This window comes from Miniopterus natalensis, chromosome 16 (genome assembly GCF_054644295.1).
Source record: "Miniopterus natalensis isolate mMinNat1 chromosome 16, mMinNat1.hap1, whole genome shotgun sequence".
Taxonomy (NCBI): domain Eukaryota; kingdom Metazoa; phylum Chordata; class Mammalia; order Chiroptera; family Miniopteridae; genus Miniopterus; species Miniopterus natalensis.
The window spans coordinates 24956952-24974455 of record NC_142096.1 but is presented as its reverse complement, the minus strand read 5'-3'; the positions used below and the strand labels follow the sequence as shown (position 1 = coordinate 24974455).

At 37.6% G+C, this 17504-nt stretch overlaps 1 protein-coding gene across 1 annotated transcript in view; it reads right to left on the bottom strand.

Annotated features, from left to right (window-relative positions):
- The window catches only part of PREX2 (phosphatidylinositol-3,4,5-trisphosphate dependent Rac exchange factor 2), a 179432-nt gene that overhangs the window by 125285 nt on the left and 36643 nt on the right, over nucleotides 1–17504 (bottom strand). The window contains exons 2-4 of the mRNA XM_087825421.1: nucleotides 4286–4357; nucleotides 2829–2951; nucleotides 88–192 (exon numbers count right to left, since the gene is read on the bottom strand). Of these exons, the coding sequence (XP_087681547.1) occupies nucleotides 88–192; nucleotides 2829–2951; nucleotides 4286–4357 (300 nt within the window). The remainder of the gene's footprint in view (nucleotides 1–87; nucleotides 193–2828; nucleotides 2952–4285; nucleotides 4358–17504) is intronic.

Genomic DNA, 17504 nt, shown 5'->3' with positions numbered 1-17504 from the left:
TATCCCAGGAGTCGTTTCTACACCACACTGATGCAATTCCTCAGCTCTTGGTAGGCTTATCAACAAATAATATAAGTATGCACTTACCAAAAGAAATGTCCGGATTGTTCTAATTTTGTTAAGTTCAAGAAGCAATTTTTGTGCCTTCTCATGGTTACTACAATATTCATCATAGATACGAAACTTGTCTTTCTGTGAATTCAAGTAAGAATAAGTTAGAGCCATTTTATGATCCATTTTAAAATATTAAACTGTGTGATGTTTATGAACAAACTTTATGAAGCATCTGCTATGTTTTAAGAGTTATGCTGTATGTATGTAGAAATACATTTCATTTATTTCTTTTCCCTGATCCATGAAGAATAGCCTTGGGAAGGAGCTAGACATATTAATTACAGTCCAATATCATGTGTGCAAAAACAGGGAAATGAACCAAGTGGTAGCCACTTACAGAGAAGAGAGTCCCTAGTTCTGCTGAGAGGATTTAGATACAGCTTTAAAAGGGAAGTAACATCAGAGAAAGGTCCAGAGACATGAATCCACGACTCCCAGGCAGGGAGAGGGAAGACAGTATTGCAGGGAGAGGGAAAGTGTACGCCAGATCATACAGGACTCTAGACACGCACAGGCACTGAGCTGGGCTGTGTGCTTAAGAGGAACACTGACAAGTGGGAGAATATTCAGCCACAAGTGACTAAGGTCAGGAAGCCACTACATATGAGAGGTTGTTTCAGAAAGATATATGCTAGTATAAAAAATAAGGAAATGGTAGCTGCATTTAAATACTGTCATATTGCAAAGAACTGACAACTTCGTGTAATTCCAAAAGACAAAACTAGGACCACTAGGTAGAAATTGCAAGGGAATGAGGGGCAGTGATTGGTAGGTTCGGGATTAATATAAAGATTTTCTAACAATTAGACCTGTCACTAAAAGAGATCAAGTTAAAACAAATAACCTTCACAGATGCTAGAGACGGGACACTTTCAAAAAAGGAGGAATTTCACCATCATGATCTCTAAGCTTTCCTCTATCTGTAAGATTTTCTCTAAGTGGCTATGAGCAAAGCAGTACCAATCAAAGAAGATAGAAAATGTGTTGATCAAATACTACAACAGAAGTGTGTCCCCTTGGCTGGTGTGGCCCAGTTGGTTGAGCGTCTTCCCGTGCACCGAAGGGTCGCCGGTTTGATTTCCCGAGGGCACAGGCCTAGGTTGCCGCCTTCGTCCCCAGTGGGGGGAGTGCAGGAGGCAGCCGATTGATGGTTCGCTCTCACATCAATGTTTCTCTCTCTCCCTCTCCGTCTCCCTCTCCCTTCCTCTCTCTTTAAAAATTAATATTTTTTTTAAAATATCAACAAAATAATAAGCTTGTCCCGTGAAATGTTAAAGACCCTCATTTAGAAAGAAACAGGAGTGCTATTTTATATAGCCAGTGGGAAACGTATTGCATTACTTATTTCAAGGGATGGTTTGAACCAGAATAAAACAAGCTTCAGAAATAGTTTAGCCGAATGCGTGGATGACGGATGGTGTGTTACAGAGGAAATAAACGTCAGGGGGGAAGAGTCCCATGTGCAGCACTAAACTGAGACAGCAGCCCCTCCAGCTGGCAGGAGACTAGAATTCTCTCATGACGGGGAGCAGCCTGGGTTAAGTGGACACAAACGTGCCTGGCTTCCAGCCATTCATCTTCCTCCACCCAAGGAACCTCTCCCTTTAATATAATTATCTTTATGATTACAAAAATAACATATACTGAGTCTTCTCGCTACATATAGAAATACAGATTTAGAAACTACATGTAGGGTGGGGGGTAGTAAAGGGTAAAGAGCCCAAATATACGATGATGGAAAATGATTTGACTTTGGGTGGGGGGCACACAATGCATTATACAGCTCATGGATCAAAGAAATGTACACCTGAAACCTATATGAACCTATCATTAGTGTCGCACCAAGAAATTGAATAAAAGGAACAAAAAAAGCAAACTACATATAGTTACTTTTATAAAAGAGTAAGTAGAAATTTTAAATAAACAAAAATTGATTTCGATGGCAAAATACTCTTATCCATTTCTTAATAAAACATTAATTGTACAGCATTTTGAAAAAATATGGATTCAAAATAGTATTCTGAAAGTTAGAATCAGTGGAATGGCCTAAGTAGCACTTTTTTAAAATAAATGCTTTTTAGTTCTGAAAACAATTTCAATCTACAGGTGGCTTTTCACTTTGCAAATCGATTACTTCAGCTATTGTATCCAAAGGGATAAAAATGCTCATACGAGCACAAGGTACAATCTGAAATAGCTGAACACTGACTTGTCCTTCTGCACTGCTCAGGACAGTTCTGAGAAACCATCCTTGAGAAAAATACCTAGAGTCACCGGGTTTGTTCACCTCTAGGTTTGTCACCAGTCGATGAACAAGGGAACATTCTGACTAATCAAAGGCTCCTCAGGCCATTATAAGAGTAAGACTTTTCTGCCTCAAAAGAGAAATGCTCTATGTTTGAAAGAAACATAAAAATCCATTCATTATGAACAGCTTGAATATTCATTAGAATTCAAAGCTCCAGAGGATGTGAAGAACTAACTTGCTGGTGAAATGAAAAGGCTGTTTACCCTTCACTGAATAAAATGGGAGATCTGAAGCCCTCTCCCCTTTTCTGGCTGCAAGTGGGAGATTTCATTGGCCTTAAAAGACCCCAAACTTCTGGTGTCAGATTTTACTTCCAGTGCTGAATTCCCACATCCTACTAGGCCAAAAGCTAAACCTCAAAATGTAGGGGAAAGGAGCATTTAAAATAAACAGAAAGTTATCCTACGAAGTGAAGAAAGCAGGTTCCCACTTCTTGCTGAGCGTTAGGTTCAGGATGTAAGCATTCTTCCACCACTTTTAAGAATTCCTTATGTACCGCAAGGATATCCTCAATGTTTGAGAACAGAATCTGCAAATAAATAAATGTGTAAGAATGTGCAAAAGTGAAGCAAGTTCTTAAAAAAAAGTCTATGCAAATATAGTTTCCTCTTCCAAGCTGAAAACTTCAGTGGATAGCTATCTGTCCCACATCCATTCCTTCTTCCCACCCAGCGGGCAGACTACCAACTGTCTGGACATCCCCTCTCCTCCCACACAGCTTTGGGAACCAGGAGCCTATTTTTGGCTCTCAGAGAAATCCTGAGTAACTGAATCCAAGCATGATGGTCCCACCCCGTTAACAAGGGTAAGAATGGGCTGCAGGTAAACCAGTACAGGCAGATTGGCTGGAAGGCTCGCTGATCCTAAGGAGGGCACCCTGGAATGGACAGCCCTTTGCCACCTCTAGAAAAGTGCTTTGTCTCGACAGGTCCAGGGTCATTTTACAGTTGTGGGAGGAGCCAGTCCAGGGGCAAAGCTGATAACCCAGATGGCCGAGGGAAGGGCTAGAGAGAAGCTGGCAATCTTATTAACCTCCCTGAGTCACAAATCCTAAAGGTTCTCTTCTGTCTGGAGGCCTAATATGAGAGCCAAAGTGTCTTCAAATCAATTTGAGTAATAGGCGTCTTTTACTAGCAAAAGCATGCAAACTAAAATACTCTCATGGTAGGAGAATTGGAAAGCTAATATTTAACTTATGGGGAAATAGAGTAAGGAGAGCCAATAAAATCCTTGAAAATTTTTTATTTTCAGTAAAGTAAAACAGCAAGCTAGCATAAAAAATAAATATCAATGATGATTTATACAACTTAATAATGACTATAGCACAATTCATTTTCATTTGCCATCCCTTTTTTGTTCCCAAAGCTCTTCAAAATTATCCTTCCCTACAGTTTAAAAGGAAGTGCTTATACATTTATTTCTGAGTTCCAGATATTATCCGGACTTTCTTTTCTGCACCAATGGACCATCCAAATCGTTTGTTCTTTAGTGATCAGAGACTGGAAGCTGCATCTGCCCACATCCTATCTCCCTGAGTCACTTATAGCAATCATCTTACACAGCTCAGCTCCCTCCCTCTCATAGACACTAAGTTCCTGGTCTTGGGTTTATTTTTATTTTCGAACTTTTTCAAGGTTTCAGGAAAAAAAATTTTCTCTACTACGTCTTCTACTCCATTCTCTTAATCCCCATTTCTTTTCCCAAACCCTGGTTTTTCTTTTTCTCAGTATCACCCACACAAGTGAATGGCACAAGAATTTATACTGGGACTGAGATAAGTTGAAAAGTCCTGAAGAAACACCCCCCAGATGAAATTTTAGGGGGAACTTGTGTTTGGGCCTAGGGCCTATTGTCGCTCCTCACCTTCACTGTTTCCTCTGTGACATTTTTGTCAACTTTTGATGCTGCACACTGGTTCATTCGGTGTAAGAATGCCTGCATGGAACAAAAAAAAGATATTATAAAATAACTGTGTTCATCAAACTTAAATTATAGTTTTTTACAAGAAACCAAAGTTTAAAAATCCAGTAATTGTTGAGTAGAATAGTTTTATCGTAAAGGGGGGACCTCTTGTGCATTGCTGCTCCTAACTGAAAATTGTATTTCCTTTATAGTTTTGGGTCAGGGCCACATGGAATCACGTATATATTAATTAAATTTATCCACTGGAGTCTCAAAGTTCTCTGGTAAACATTTACAGTCAGATGTTTCCTAAACTTCTAAGTCTTATGAAGCACAAAAGACCAAAGTCTAATGAAAAACAAAAGGGCCAGAAATTCTGAATTAACCCCATTAGAACTGAGAGAGATTGAGAAAGGGAGGGAGTGAAAGTGATTCTTCAAGAAGAAATAGAAGGATGTCCCTGCCCTTTTACCCTCTCCCCCAAGTTGTAGGAAGCCAGAATTTATATTTCTGAGATCAGCTCAGGGTTCTGCATAGCTCTATTGTAGACAAATAGTTCATTAGCATTTCAAAAATCTGGATTCTTCTTGATGGTCATTAAGCTTTGACCCATGGTTAAATAAGCCGTTATTTTTGCAAAGGGGGAAAAAAAGTATGAGTTATTTATATTGGGCTTCAAAAGAGAAAGTTTAGAAGGAAAAGGAGAAGAGACTTTCCATCTAGCAAAGTTAATTTGTGTCCTCAAGACATTGTCCATTTAAGTACCCAATGCCCATGTGAGACCATTCTTTCCCTTGTCTGTCTTAAGGACTCTCCCACTACCTGCCAAGTCAGGGTATAGCTGAGCAGGGCACCATCTCCACAGGACGCCAACTCCCCAGGGCACAGAGACACTCTAGGGAAGCTCTGGACACTGTATCAAACAAATTACAGTGAGAATCCCATTTCTGGCATACCAGGATCGGTCACGATGCCTTGAGCACCATCGGGACACTGCTAGTAAGAGTCTAAAATGGCACAGCATCTCTGAGAACTTGAGAGCATAACTCAGGTTGTTAAATGGGTATCTCCTTTAACTCAGCAAATTTAACTCTAGAAATTCATCCTAAGAAAATACGCAGACAAGGGGTTTCAGTGTATTGACTACAAATGTGGAAATACTGGAAGGAACATAAGTGGCCATCAATGAGGGAATCATTTAATATATTTTTATACATTCAAATTTTAGAATACATTACAAAAGTACAATCATAAGTGGAATGTTATAAAATTATATATACATATCTGTGTTTAAAACAGTTGTCTCTAAGATACTGTTTGGTGAAAAAATTTACAAAGTGGCATATTTAATATGTACATACATATATGTACACACATACATAGATATACACACATACAAGTATATATACTTATATACACATGTGCATGCCAAAACACAAACAGTGGTTACCTCCAGGTAGTGGGAAAGCAACTTTTGTACACTTCCTTATTTTTAGGCTATTTGACTGTGAGCATGTTATAACTTTTGTTAAAATAAAAACAAAACTATCTGAAAGGAACAAAACAAATGAGCCACAAGCTCTTACTCCTAACATTAGCTTCAGCACCATCTTTATTCCTGAGTCAACCAACTCATGTTTCATATTCCATAACTACAAAGCTACACAGCTTACATAGAATAAAATAATTCAGCTGAATTAAATAAAACGAATAAAAACATAATAGATATTACCTTAATTTTTATTTTATTTCAATTTTTTGAACTATTTTCTAAATTTACATTTAATTGGCAATGGAAACACAGGTTTTGGATTTTCTGACTTTAAGTGCCCATTTCATTAGTATTAGTCTGTTTAATTTTAGTTTTGTTTTTCTTGAATATTTTTCCACATCCTCATACCAAAAATGCTCTTTAGATCTTTCCATTTAGTCTTAAAATAACATGGGTGGTTTAGTTGCCTAGTTTACATTTCAATATTGACCACACAGTAAACAGGTAACCTCTTGAGCAAGCAAAGCTTAAACTTCAAGTCTAGACTTATAAACCTTATCTTCGTAAACTGAACTCAGTCATGTCCTGAAACCAATAAATTAAAGTAAGGAGGCAGTCAAAATGATTCAAAATGAGTTTGAAGGGGAAATAGTAACTAGTAAACAATCTCTTTATCTGATTTTCCATCTTCTTATCCTCTGTGACAATGTGGAACTATTTGCTTAACTGTATACGAAAGAAAACCTGAAACTTATTAGCATTTCTGACCAAGCATTTATTTTTCCCAAGAGCCTCATTTTACACAACAGTGAAGACAGATTTTAGATAGTTTGTTGAGAGTGCAAACTTATAAAAACTGGTTGATATTTTTTTTACAAAATGTGTATGCTGTCTTTCTTGAAGACAGAGATAAGTAATGTGTGTTCAGAATCATCCTGGAACAACCAATATCTATAGGGTCCTCTCAGACTTTGGTGACTGGGGCATTCACCTGTTTCATATCAGTCGAGACAGCATTAATACCCCAGTCATAGAACCATGGGAGGGGTTAATATGCTGTTTATCTCTGCATCCAGTCATTCTCACTGGTCCAGAATTTCAACAGAATTAGATCATCTTCATTTTAATACAAATATATTGAAAATAAGTACTGGAAAGTAGTTTTTTGTGCCAGTGGTTCTCAAACTTTTTATTATGTGCTAAGACTTGGAAAGTTTCTTCCAAATGCAGATTCCCTGGCCTATCCCCAGGTCTGATTCAGCAGATTAGTTCAGGACCCAGAAATCTGCATTTTAAGCAAGCTCCCTAAAATGCAAATTTGCATTCTGATGCAGCTGGTCTACAGGCCAGGCGTTGATGACCATTCCTTTATGTTTAGTCTTCCAAAGTCTGAAAAAACAGACTTTGAGAAAAAATAAGTGAGCCTGAATGGAAAAAAAAAAAAAGGGTTCATTTATTTCACCTTGACTTTCAACTCTGTCAAACTCCCTCTATGTACAACACCTTCTCATTCAGCCACTTGGGATTGCTAATACCCCACCAGAGGACCCTGCCCCCCAATAATGAAAACCACACTCTAGGGGTAAACAGGTCTCAATAACCTCTGAATGCTGGGGAGGCGTAGGGACAGGTGAGCCAGTTAAGAGACCACATCACACTTGGACGAAGTGAGGCTCGCAGGGGCCCCTCCAGGTACCTTTCAGGGGGAAGGTGTGTCAGCAGGCACTCACTCCCTTGCATGCCCCCAACTTGATTCTGCACAATGTGTTCCTAGATATCATTGCAGTCATGGCTGCCTTTTTCCTGCTCAGAGAGAACTCTTCAACTTGCTGCACATAGTGTTTTCCTCTTATCGTGTATTCAGTAAAATTTGTCAAATGCTATGTATTAATTAAAGTTTAAGAAAGCAACAGATGTCACAAATTTGCTACTAAAAAATCAAAAGAAAGAAGAAAACTCACTAAGGTACAACAGGGAGATGACAGCAATCCCCTTGCCCCTGGTCTGCCCATCTGGGCCACTGATAGCTCAAAACTAAAGTCCATGATGAGTTTTATTCTCAGAATACATCTGCGAATTTCCTAATTTCAGTGTACTCAATAATCTCTCAGCTCATTTTTGTCCTTCCACTCTTTTCATTTGTCAGGCACACACAGTAGATCTCGCAAAAGTTCCACATATTTTAACAGTCTGTACTTTTAATTCTAGATACCTGATGCCAATCTGAATTTCACAATATTCTATAGGCTGTAAACCTTATTACTCCTATAAATATTCTATATTCAGAATGATCTTAGCAACTTGTCATCTTAAAAATGTGGCTATCTCACATGGAAAGAGATAGGTAAATATTATATATAAAGGTAAAAAGGAAAAATTTAAGAGAGGCTGCACTATTGCAGGAAATTGTATACTCATTTCATGAAAATAAGTGAAAAAAATAAAGGTAAATATTTTCCTTTTACCTCTTGAACCTAAAACAATATTATCACATCAAACTTCTTTAGAAGGTAAGTTTGTTTTTGTCTTCCCAAGAGAAAAACAAAGTCCTAATAAATAAAAAAGACGTCATTTGAGTGTATCCTGAGCATCTGCTTGATAGTGGTACTGTTTTATTGGAATGGAAAAGTCTGAAGGAGCAGTGGTTTAGGGGTGGAAGAATCAGAGTGTGTTCAGTCAATGTTGAGCTTGAGATGCCTGTTGGACACCAATGTGGAGATCTCAAGTAGAAAGTTAACTGTGCCAATCTGAGATTCTGAGGAGAGAGCGGAGCTGAAAGTAGAGTTGAGGATCCCCAACACAAAGACATAATGCGGGAAAAGTGTACAGAGAGAGAAGAGACAGCCTGGCCCCAGTCCACTGGAGAGGGAATACAGATGGAGAAGACAAAAGGCCCCACAACAGAACCTTGGGGCACTCCAACATTTAGAGGCCAAACAAAGGAAGAGAAACCAAAGAAGCCATAAGGTAAGAGCAAACCCAGGAGACTGTGGTATCACAAAAGCCAACAGCAGAGAGTTTTCAGAATGAGGGGTGTGGTCAACTGCTTGAACAGTGCTGAGAAATCAAATAACAGATACATGGCTTGACAACACAGAGGTCAGTCACTGGTGATTTTGACCAGAACAGTTCTCAGTGGAATTGGTAGAAAAAAATTCTATTAGAAAAATTTAGAACTATTAGAAAACACCATTAGAAAATAATTCAACAATGTTTACACTATGTGCAAGACATTGTTCTTGGCAGTGGTTTTTAAATGTTTCAGTTTCAGGACTCCTTTATACTCTTAAAAATTATGGAGAATCACAAACAACTTTTATTTGTATATATTATATCTATCAATGTTTAACATATTAGAGTTAGAACTAAAAAAAATTTTAATATTTGTTATCCAATAAACCATTTATAAATTTATTAAAAATCAATAAACCCATTACATGTTAGCTATATAAAACATATCCTTATGAAAAATAGCTATCTTTTTCAAAATAACTTGTGGTACTGTTTCATGTAATTGCAAATTTCTTTCATGTCTAGGTAAATAGAAAATGGCTAAATTCTCAGATAATTCAACTTGTTGTGATATGTTGTTCGGAAACATATATTTCTAATGATTGTTGGAAAAGGGAGACGTGTTCACTGCTATAACATTTCCACGTATTTGTGGAATTTCTTCTTTAATACAACACTAAAACTAAATAAGTGGTAGTTTCTTAAAAGTTAATCATGGTGTAGAGTCTGAAACCGTATCAGTGAACTTTTCATACTCTGTTCCATTAAAACCCATTGATCAATCTCGTGATTTGAAGGGATCTTTTATCCATGTGTGATTCTGTAAATTTTTTTAACATTGATTAACTAAGAGTTATGCAAATATTTGAAATATCAACACATTTCATTATACATTATCAAAAAACCTCATCCCATTAGTTAATATCAGTATCCAACTCATTAGGAAAGTCTTTATTAGAAAATTTTCAAGCTCACAGTCATAGATACAAATTCTCCAAAACTCTAAATTCACTTGCAAGCTTGAATTTATCATCAACAAATACTTTCAGTTGTTTTCCTTGAAGTGACAGGCTCACTTCATTGTCCTAGGAGAAAATATCTGCCAAATACCTCAGTGCCCTGAAGCTGAAACCAGTTTGCCTGACAGTTACTTCAGTAAATATGATGCTCCATAGCAACTCAAACAATCACAAATCCTTTCCCTAGAGATAGCCGTAATGCTCGAATATGCAGAAGTACTTAGGTCTACTTCCCATTTCATCACGCAGAATATTAAAAAGACATGCTCAAGAGTCAAGATTTAACAAAATTAATCACTTTTACAGCTTTATCAAGAACATTCTTAATGAACCTGCCATCCTCCTACCTGCCCCCCATCATGAGTGGGTGACAGTGAAGTATACCACTAGGACAGTTTGGTTCCGCACCTTGATTCACACTAAAGCATCAACAGTTTTACACACCTTTGCTTTGCTCCATCAGTGCAAATGTCAACATAGAAAAAAAGCAAATAAAGTTTTAGTATACCATAAAAATAGTTTTGACCTTTCAAATCTCCTGAAAGGACTTCACAAAACTCCAAATGTCTGCAAACCACACTTTGGGAACCAGTGTTCTAGGCATATAGAATATATAAATAAACAACATAGTCAAAAATCCCTGCTACTATACTATTGAAAGGAGACATATAATATACAATAAACATAATAAACATATTTGGTATATTAGATGGTAGGTGCTAAAACTGAGTAATAAATTCACTATAATAATTAAAAGGTATCTACACACATTTGAAAACCCATATAAGACCTTGCAATAATTCCCAGGCTCTCCAAGATTCAGGGCCCAAAATTCGTCACCATAAATCTATACCACTCGATTCTGTTATCTGATTAAACTTGACCTTTCTCTTGTTACATCCATGGCACCACTTACACCAGCCAAAGCTGCCCATTCTCTTTCCTTCCATATTTATCTTTCCTTAGCTATTACTGTCTGCACCCACTCTGCATGAGACCAACAGTGGGATGGGATGCTGTAACTCCCTCTACAGTTCCCAGTCACCTCCAAAGGTAAGGAAGCAAGTATTCTTCCATTTTATTTTTACTGCCAAGCTCTTGGGACTCACTTGACCAGGAAACTAAGAAAAATTAGAAACACAGGGAAATTATGAATCATAGACATTTTAATAATTATCTTACAATGATGGTCCTGGTCTAGAGCTTCAGACTCCCATTACTGACTTCTAGCCTCTCCCTTCCTCCCATCCTCTTTTGTAGTCATACCCCAGTTTCCCATTCTGGGCCACTGCTCAACCACACAGCCTTCCTGCTCCCCCCACCTTTTCACCACCTGCTTCCTCTGCCTGGACCACTCTTTTCAGGCTGTCTCCTGCTGTCATTCAATTCTCAGCATGCTTGCCACCTTCTGAGAGGTCTCACAGGACCATCCAGAATGACACATCCCTTCTCCAACCCCTATCAGTCCTAACTATCACATTACTCTACTTTGTTTACCCCATAGCACTGTCCAGTCCTCCACATCCCATGTTATGTATTTGTCTGTTTACTACTCTCCCACACTGGGACAGGAGCTCCGTGGAGACAGAGCCAGTCTCTTGCTCGCTGGGGTATCCCCAGCACCCACAGCACTGCCTAGCACTTTGTCAGCTCTCAATAAACTTCAGTAGAATGAACGGGGAATTTTTTCTTAACTAGGTTTTTGTGTCTAAAGACCACCAGACTGTATAGTGTTAATTTCCCTGGTGTATTACTTTCCCAAACATTCCAAAATAGTATATTAGCTCCCTAAATATCTTCCCCCAAATCCAAATAGTCAGCAACTTGGAATATAAGGATATCATATAATCTTTCTCTTTTCTATCCCCATATACCAGTATTTCTCAACATTGACACTACTGATATTGGGGACCAGATCAACTGCGGGGCCTGTCCTGTACATTTAGGAGATGTAATAGTTCCACCTACTAGATGCCAGCACGCTCCCTTACTGGGGGATCAAGCCCGAAACCCGGGAATGTGCCCTGACCAGGAAATGAACCAAGATCTCTTGGGTGACAGGTCAATGCTCAACTGCTGAGCCAAGCCAGCTTATATATTCCACATATCATTTGATTCACAATGATCTTGTGTTCCTAGTATTGATTAGGATGATTGATGTCTCTTTCCAGAATAGTCAGGGATACACCAAACTCTAGGGAAAAATCAACTAAATAAAGTTAAGTAGGATTAAGAAGTGCCCAATCTTGGTAGTCAGCTGTTTTGAAACATATAAAAATTAAACCTCCCCAACACACCTAGAAACACCTACCCACACACCTATCCAAACACAGGATGTCTCGTAGGGGTGAGATTCAGCCCTGTGATAAGCATGTATGAAGCCCAAGGCTCAAAGCCTCAGCTTTCTTGCTCATTAATTGGGTTAATAATAATAATAATAATAACAATAGCTATCTCAGGGAGAGGTGAAGAGAATTACACAGAGGTCATTTTTGTTGGCACTTTGTACAGTGCTACATTAGGACCAAGTAAATGGTAGCTGATATTTCTGCTGTTACTGCTACATCTACAGAAATAGTTCTGTTATCTCTACTGTGATTATAATTATTACTAACACTAGAGAGAACAGAACTAAAGGATAAGGCTCCTGCCTAACCCCTTCTGCTCCTCTAGTAACAGTAAGTCAATCCAATAGACTCTAACTTCTGAAAAATGCCTTTGTTTCAAAAAAATAATCCAAGGTTTTTTTGGGGGGAGGGAATCTACTATGTTTATTTAAATATATATAAATATATGCATATATACATGTGTATATGTATATATACATAGGGTGGGGCAAAAGTAAATTTACAGTTGTTTGTATGGAAAATAATATAGTAATTGATAATAATACAGGAAAGAATAAATTCTGTGTTTTGCATACTCACAACTGTAAACCTACTTATACACACACACACACACACACGCATATCTTTTCCACATTGTATTGGGTCTTTTCTGCACAGGACTCCAGGCTGGTGCCCAAATGTGGTAAATGTCAATCTCTCTATTCATATTTCTAAACATTCCAGAAATGTAAAAATTAACAAATTACACAAGTAGAAAAAAATCAATTCAGGATCAAACTATAAAGTGCTAATAAAGACTAGAGGCCATCTCCATAATCCTGGAGAGGACTTGGAGAACAAGGTATTAATAAAAGCTGAACAATGTATGTGGAGTAATGGCCAGCCCATGGCTTTGATTTCAATGAGCTGTGACAAAATCTGGGCATGGACAAGAATCACACAGGTTAATCTGAGAACATCTCTACTGAAAAGTCAGGAGCAGCCCGGCCAGGTGTGGCTCAGTGGTTGAGCATCGACCTAGGATCCAGGAGATCACTGTTCGATTCCCGGTCAGGGCATATGCCCGGGTTGCGGGCTCGATCCCCAGTCTGGGGCGTGCAGGAGGCAGCCGATCAATGACTCTCATCATTGACGTTTCTCTCTCTCTCTCTCTCCCCATTTCCCTTCCTCTCTCTGAAATCAATGGAGATGTATTAAAGAAAAAATTTAAAAATTTTTTCTAAAAGACTTTAAAAAAAAAGTCAGGTGCAGAAAAAAGGACTAATATCTGGAAGTTGCCTTAGCTCTTCTGGATGCTCTCAATTCTTTATAGCACCAATAGAACCATTAAACAAAGGTAATATGTTAGACTAGGTGGCAAAACTTAAGTTAAAATCTATTCCTTATATCTGACAAATCATGATATTTGTAAAAGAGTTTAGTGTCAGATGAAAATAATAAACTTTTGATGAAGTTCAGAATTAGAACAAAAATATAAAATTATTTCAACTATCACACAATTTCTGGTGGCATTTCAGATAAAAGAATGTTTCATGGTGTCAGTTAGTGACCAATATGGGACAGAATGGATTTCTAGAAGGCAGTTTATGAGCTTATATGAATATATTTTTGCAAATTTCCCTTAATAAGATGTCTGGCAAATTGCTGTATTTTTTATGTTATACAAATATTTATACAGAGATGCCAGCAGGTTATTGTGTCTCCAATATAATACTTCATATTGTGCTGCTCAGGAATTTACATTGATATCAGATAATTTAGAAAACACAGCACAATGAGAGAGCAGGCTAAGCGGGAAGTACAAAGCACATAATATAGATAATATTCCCAAGCACAAAATTTTCTCTGGCACAGGAAACTGGTCATTTCCCGAATTCAGCATGCAGAACACCATTCCTGTTTAAGTCGTTACTCGAGAGTTCAGTTCCCATGAAAAGGAAATGTAAGCAGTGTGGGGGGGGGGGGAATATATTTAAAGCTGGAAAACAACCTAGAGAAAGAACTGAGGATTCCAGTCTCTGCCTGGCACCCACTACCCTCTTTTTTCTCACAATTTTTCTCACTATACAACCCCTAGAGGTACAGAAAAGAACATTCTCAAATTCACTTCATGATACATACTTGTTTCAACTAATTTAAGGAACATTTTATTCAGAAATTTATATATCTACTTCACCTTCTCTTTAATACATGCAACTTTTCTATCAATATCCCACTGCCCTTCTGACTCACCAGACCCCCGTCTCCCCTTTTCTCATGCCCAAATATTCAATATACCATCCAATCCTTAGCCTGTAGTTTTGTTTCTTTTCCTTTTTTTATTTTATTCAAACTCTATTCCTAAAAGGAATTAATGTGCAGTAATGAAAAGAGTTACTGTTGGGCTGATACAGACAAATAGATCAGTGGAACGGAAGAGAGTCCAGTAAACATCCTGAGTAGAAGGGAATTTATTATTTTCAACAAGTGGTACTTCAAATAAGTGAGGAAAGAATATGCAGGTGTTGAGACAATAGGCAGTCGAGTTTATAGACTGCCAAAATATAAAAGAAGACAAGAAAGAATGTGAAGTGGTTAAGAGGTTGAATTCTGGAGCTTGTCAGCCTGGGTTCAAATCCCAAGTCTGCCAATTACTAGACATGTGACATTTCACAAGTAACTACCTCTCTGAGGCAGAGTCTCCATATTTGTCAAATGAGAGTAATAGGATATCTACTCTTGCAGACTTGCTCTAAAGATTAAATAAATTAATATATGTAAAGCAGCTGGCATATCAAGAACTAATATATAACTATTTGCTATTATTACTATTTTTTTCTATTTGATTGGAGATCAAATATACTTGGTGGATGCTATTTTCAAATAACTGCACGCTTCATCTCTGAAAGAAGACCTTCAAAGAGAATCTTTTTTTTTTTTTTTTTTACAAAATCCACACAGCAAGTTATATAATCAATGCATTAATAAGAGGAATAGGTATTGTGTATATATAAGCATGTAAAGTATTTAAAACTGTTTTTAAGCCATTTATACTTTTTCTTCCTAATGTTCTATGTAAAAATTATATCAGCAATCTGCAAGAAGGAAAATATCTGAAAGCATTTGCTTATACATTCAAGAAAATGATAAAAATAAATAAATAAACTCAACTGCAAGACTAGAGTAACAATTATCAACAATTCTATTAAGTTTCAAAAACTAAGAAGAAAATAAAAAATGAAATATAATAAATACTTCTGCATACTTCATAAATCAAATAGGAGCAAGCAAAATCCTATTAATGAGTTCATTTCCATGGATATTGGCTTACAGCTCTGTCAACAGCTGAATATTCATGAGGCAAGCTGGATGCAGGTAAACAAGAAAACTTACCTTCCAGGAAAAAAAGCTAAGATTACTAAAAAATATTTCATGCACTTTTTTCTGGCCTGGGATATGTAAAATAACAAACAAAGAAAAAGCTAATGTGTGTTCAAACTTTATCTATGAGATTTGTTATATAATTACAAAGATGCAACAGATTTTCTCAACTACAGAAAAATGACAAATATCTCCTACTATCAATAGCTTTTGGTATTAGAGGACCTGCATTATCCCAGGTACCCAAGAAGCAGCCTTTGGGAGATGTAAATGAAATTGTCCCTGGGCTGAGAATGAATAACTAACATGGTTTAGGGCAATTATTTGCAAGACTTGTAGCTTGAAAATGTAAATAACATAAAGGATAAACTGAATGATAAACTAAAACTTGATCAGGGCTATGCCCGATGTTTGGGAGTGAGGAGGTCTAGAAGTCCCAAGCACCTCAGCAAGTAGACTTCGGGTAGCAGTGGCCCCGGAATCGATTTTCTTTCTCATCAATGTATTAACAAAATGACATTAAACAAAGCAACATTATTGGAGGACCCATTGTAACTTCCCCAAGGTCAAACAGCCAGGAAATGAAGAAGCTTGGTTTCATGATTCATTCCCTGCTGGGCTCTGCACCAGAGCTCCAACTGCTGATTGGATGATTAGACCCACACTTCCTCACAGGTATATCAGAATGTCAGGCCAGGAGACCTCATGTAGAGGCAGAGATAAAACCAAATGACACTCAGTTTCTAAATTTAATTTCCAAAGTTCCTCTTCCTGCCTAGGAAAGGATGTCACTGTTTTCATATCTTTTAGCAGAGAAATTAGATAAGTCTCTTCTGTTTAAGGCTACTTGACTTTCATTGCACTGCCTTATTTCTTAACTGAGTAAAAATCACAGAACTTGAGTAACCTTATATTTCTGTAACAGAATATTGCTTATAGGAGAAAAATCTCCAGAAACCCTTTCTTCTTATTCTAATTGCAGCGTGTAAGTTAAGAAGACCACATTTAAAAACACAATACCACTGAGTACCTACTTTCAGTTAACAAGTTCCAGCTGACACCAGGGGCAGGCGGGGGTCTTCCTGGTTACATACTGCTCACTAGTTTCACTTAGCAAAGGTGGCCCCATCTGAATGATCTTTTGCCATCTGAGGAATTTAGATACTTAAAGGGTCACCTTGTTTTAATCAGAAATTACGGTATTAAGAAACTACTACTTAGAGTAATATAAGGGGACTTATAAGCCTTTAGGATATAGTTAGGATAAATCCCAAACCCTGAAATAATCTTCAGACATCTTTTAAGAGCACTGTACTAATGAATTAAAAGTAGTATAAAAATCTCCCTGGAAGCTGACCTTTAGAGTTGAGTGCAGTATAACAATTATACTACACCTTCATTCTCCAGAGAGCTAGCTGTTCTCTGCACGATGTTAACCAGCACTATCATAGATCCCAAGTTCCTAACTCAAAAAGCCACATAACTAGATTTAACCAGTTATCAGCCCAGCCGGTGTGGCTCAGCGGTTGAGCATCAACCTATGATCCAGGAGATTGTGGTTCGATTCCCAGTCAGGGCACATGCCTGGGTTTCGGACTCAATCCCCAGCAAGGTGAGTGCAGGAGGGAGCCGATCAATGATACTCTCTCATCAATGATGTTTCTATCTGTCTCCCTCTCCCTTCCCCTTTCTGAAATCATTAAAAACATATAAAAAACAGTTATCATACTATAATATTTACCACTTTTCTCAAACCAATGGTTCAACATACTTTGTTTTCCAACATGCAGTTGGTGCATTAGTGACATTTTCCAAATTTCTTATAATTAGGAAGTGCCACACACACTTTAAATAGAATGGATTTGGATGAGGTACAAACCTATTTGAGAATATTCTCAATTTCTTAAATTCACATATCACAAACATATTACCAATAAGCTTACATATTC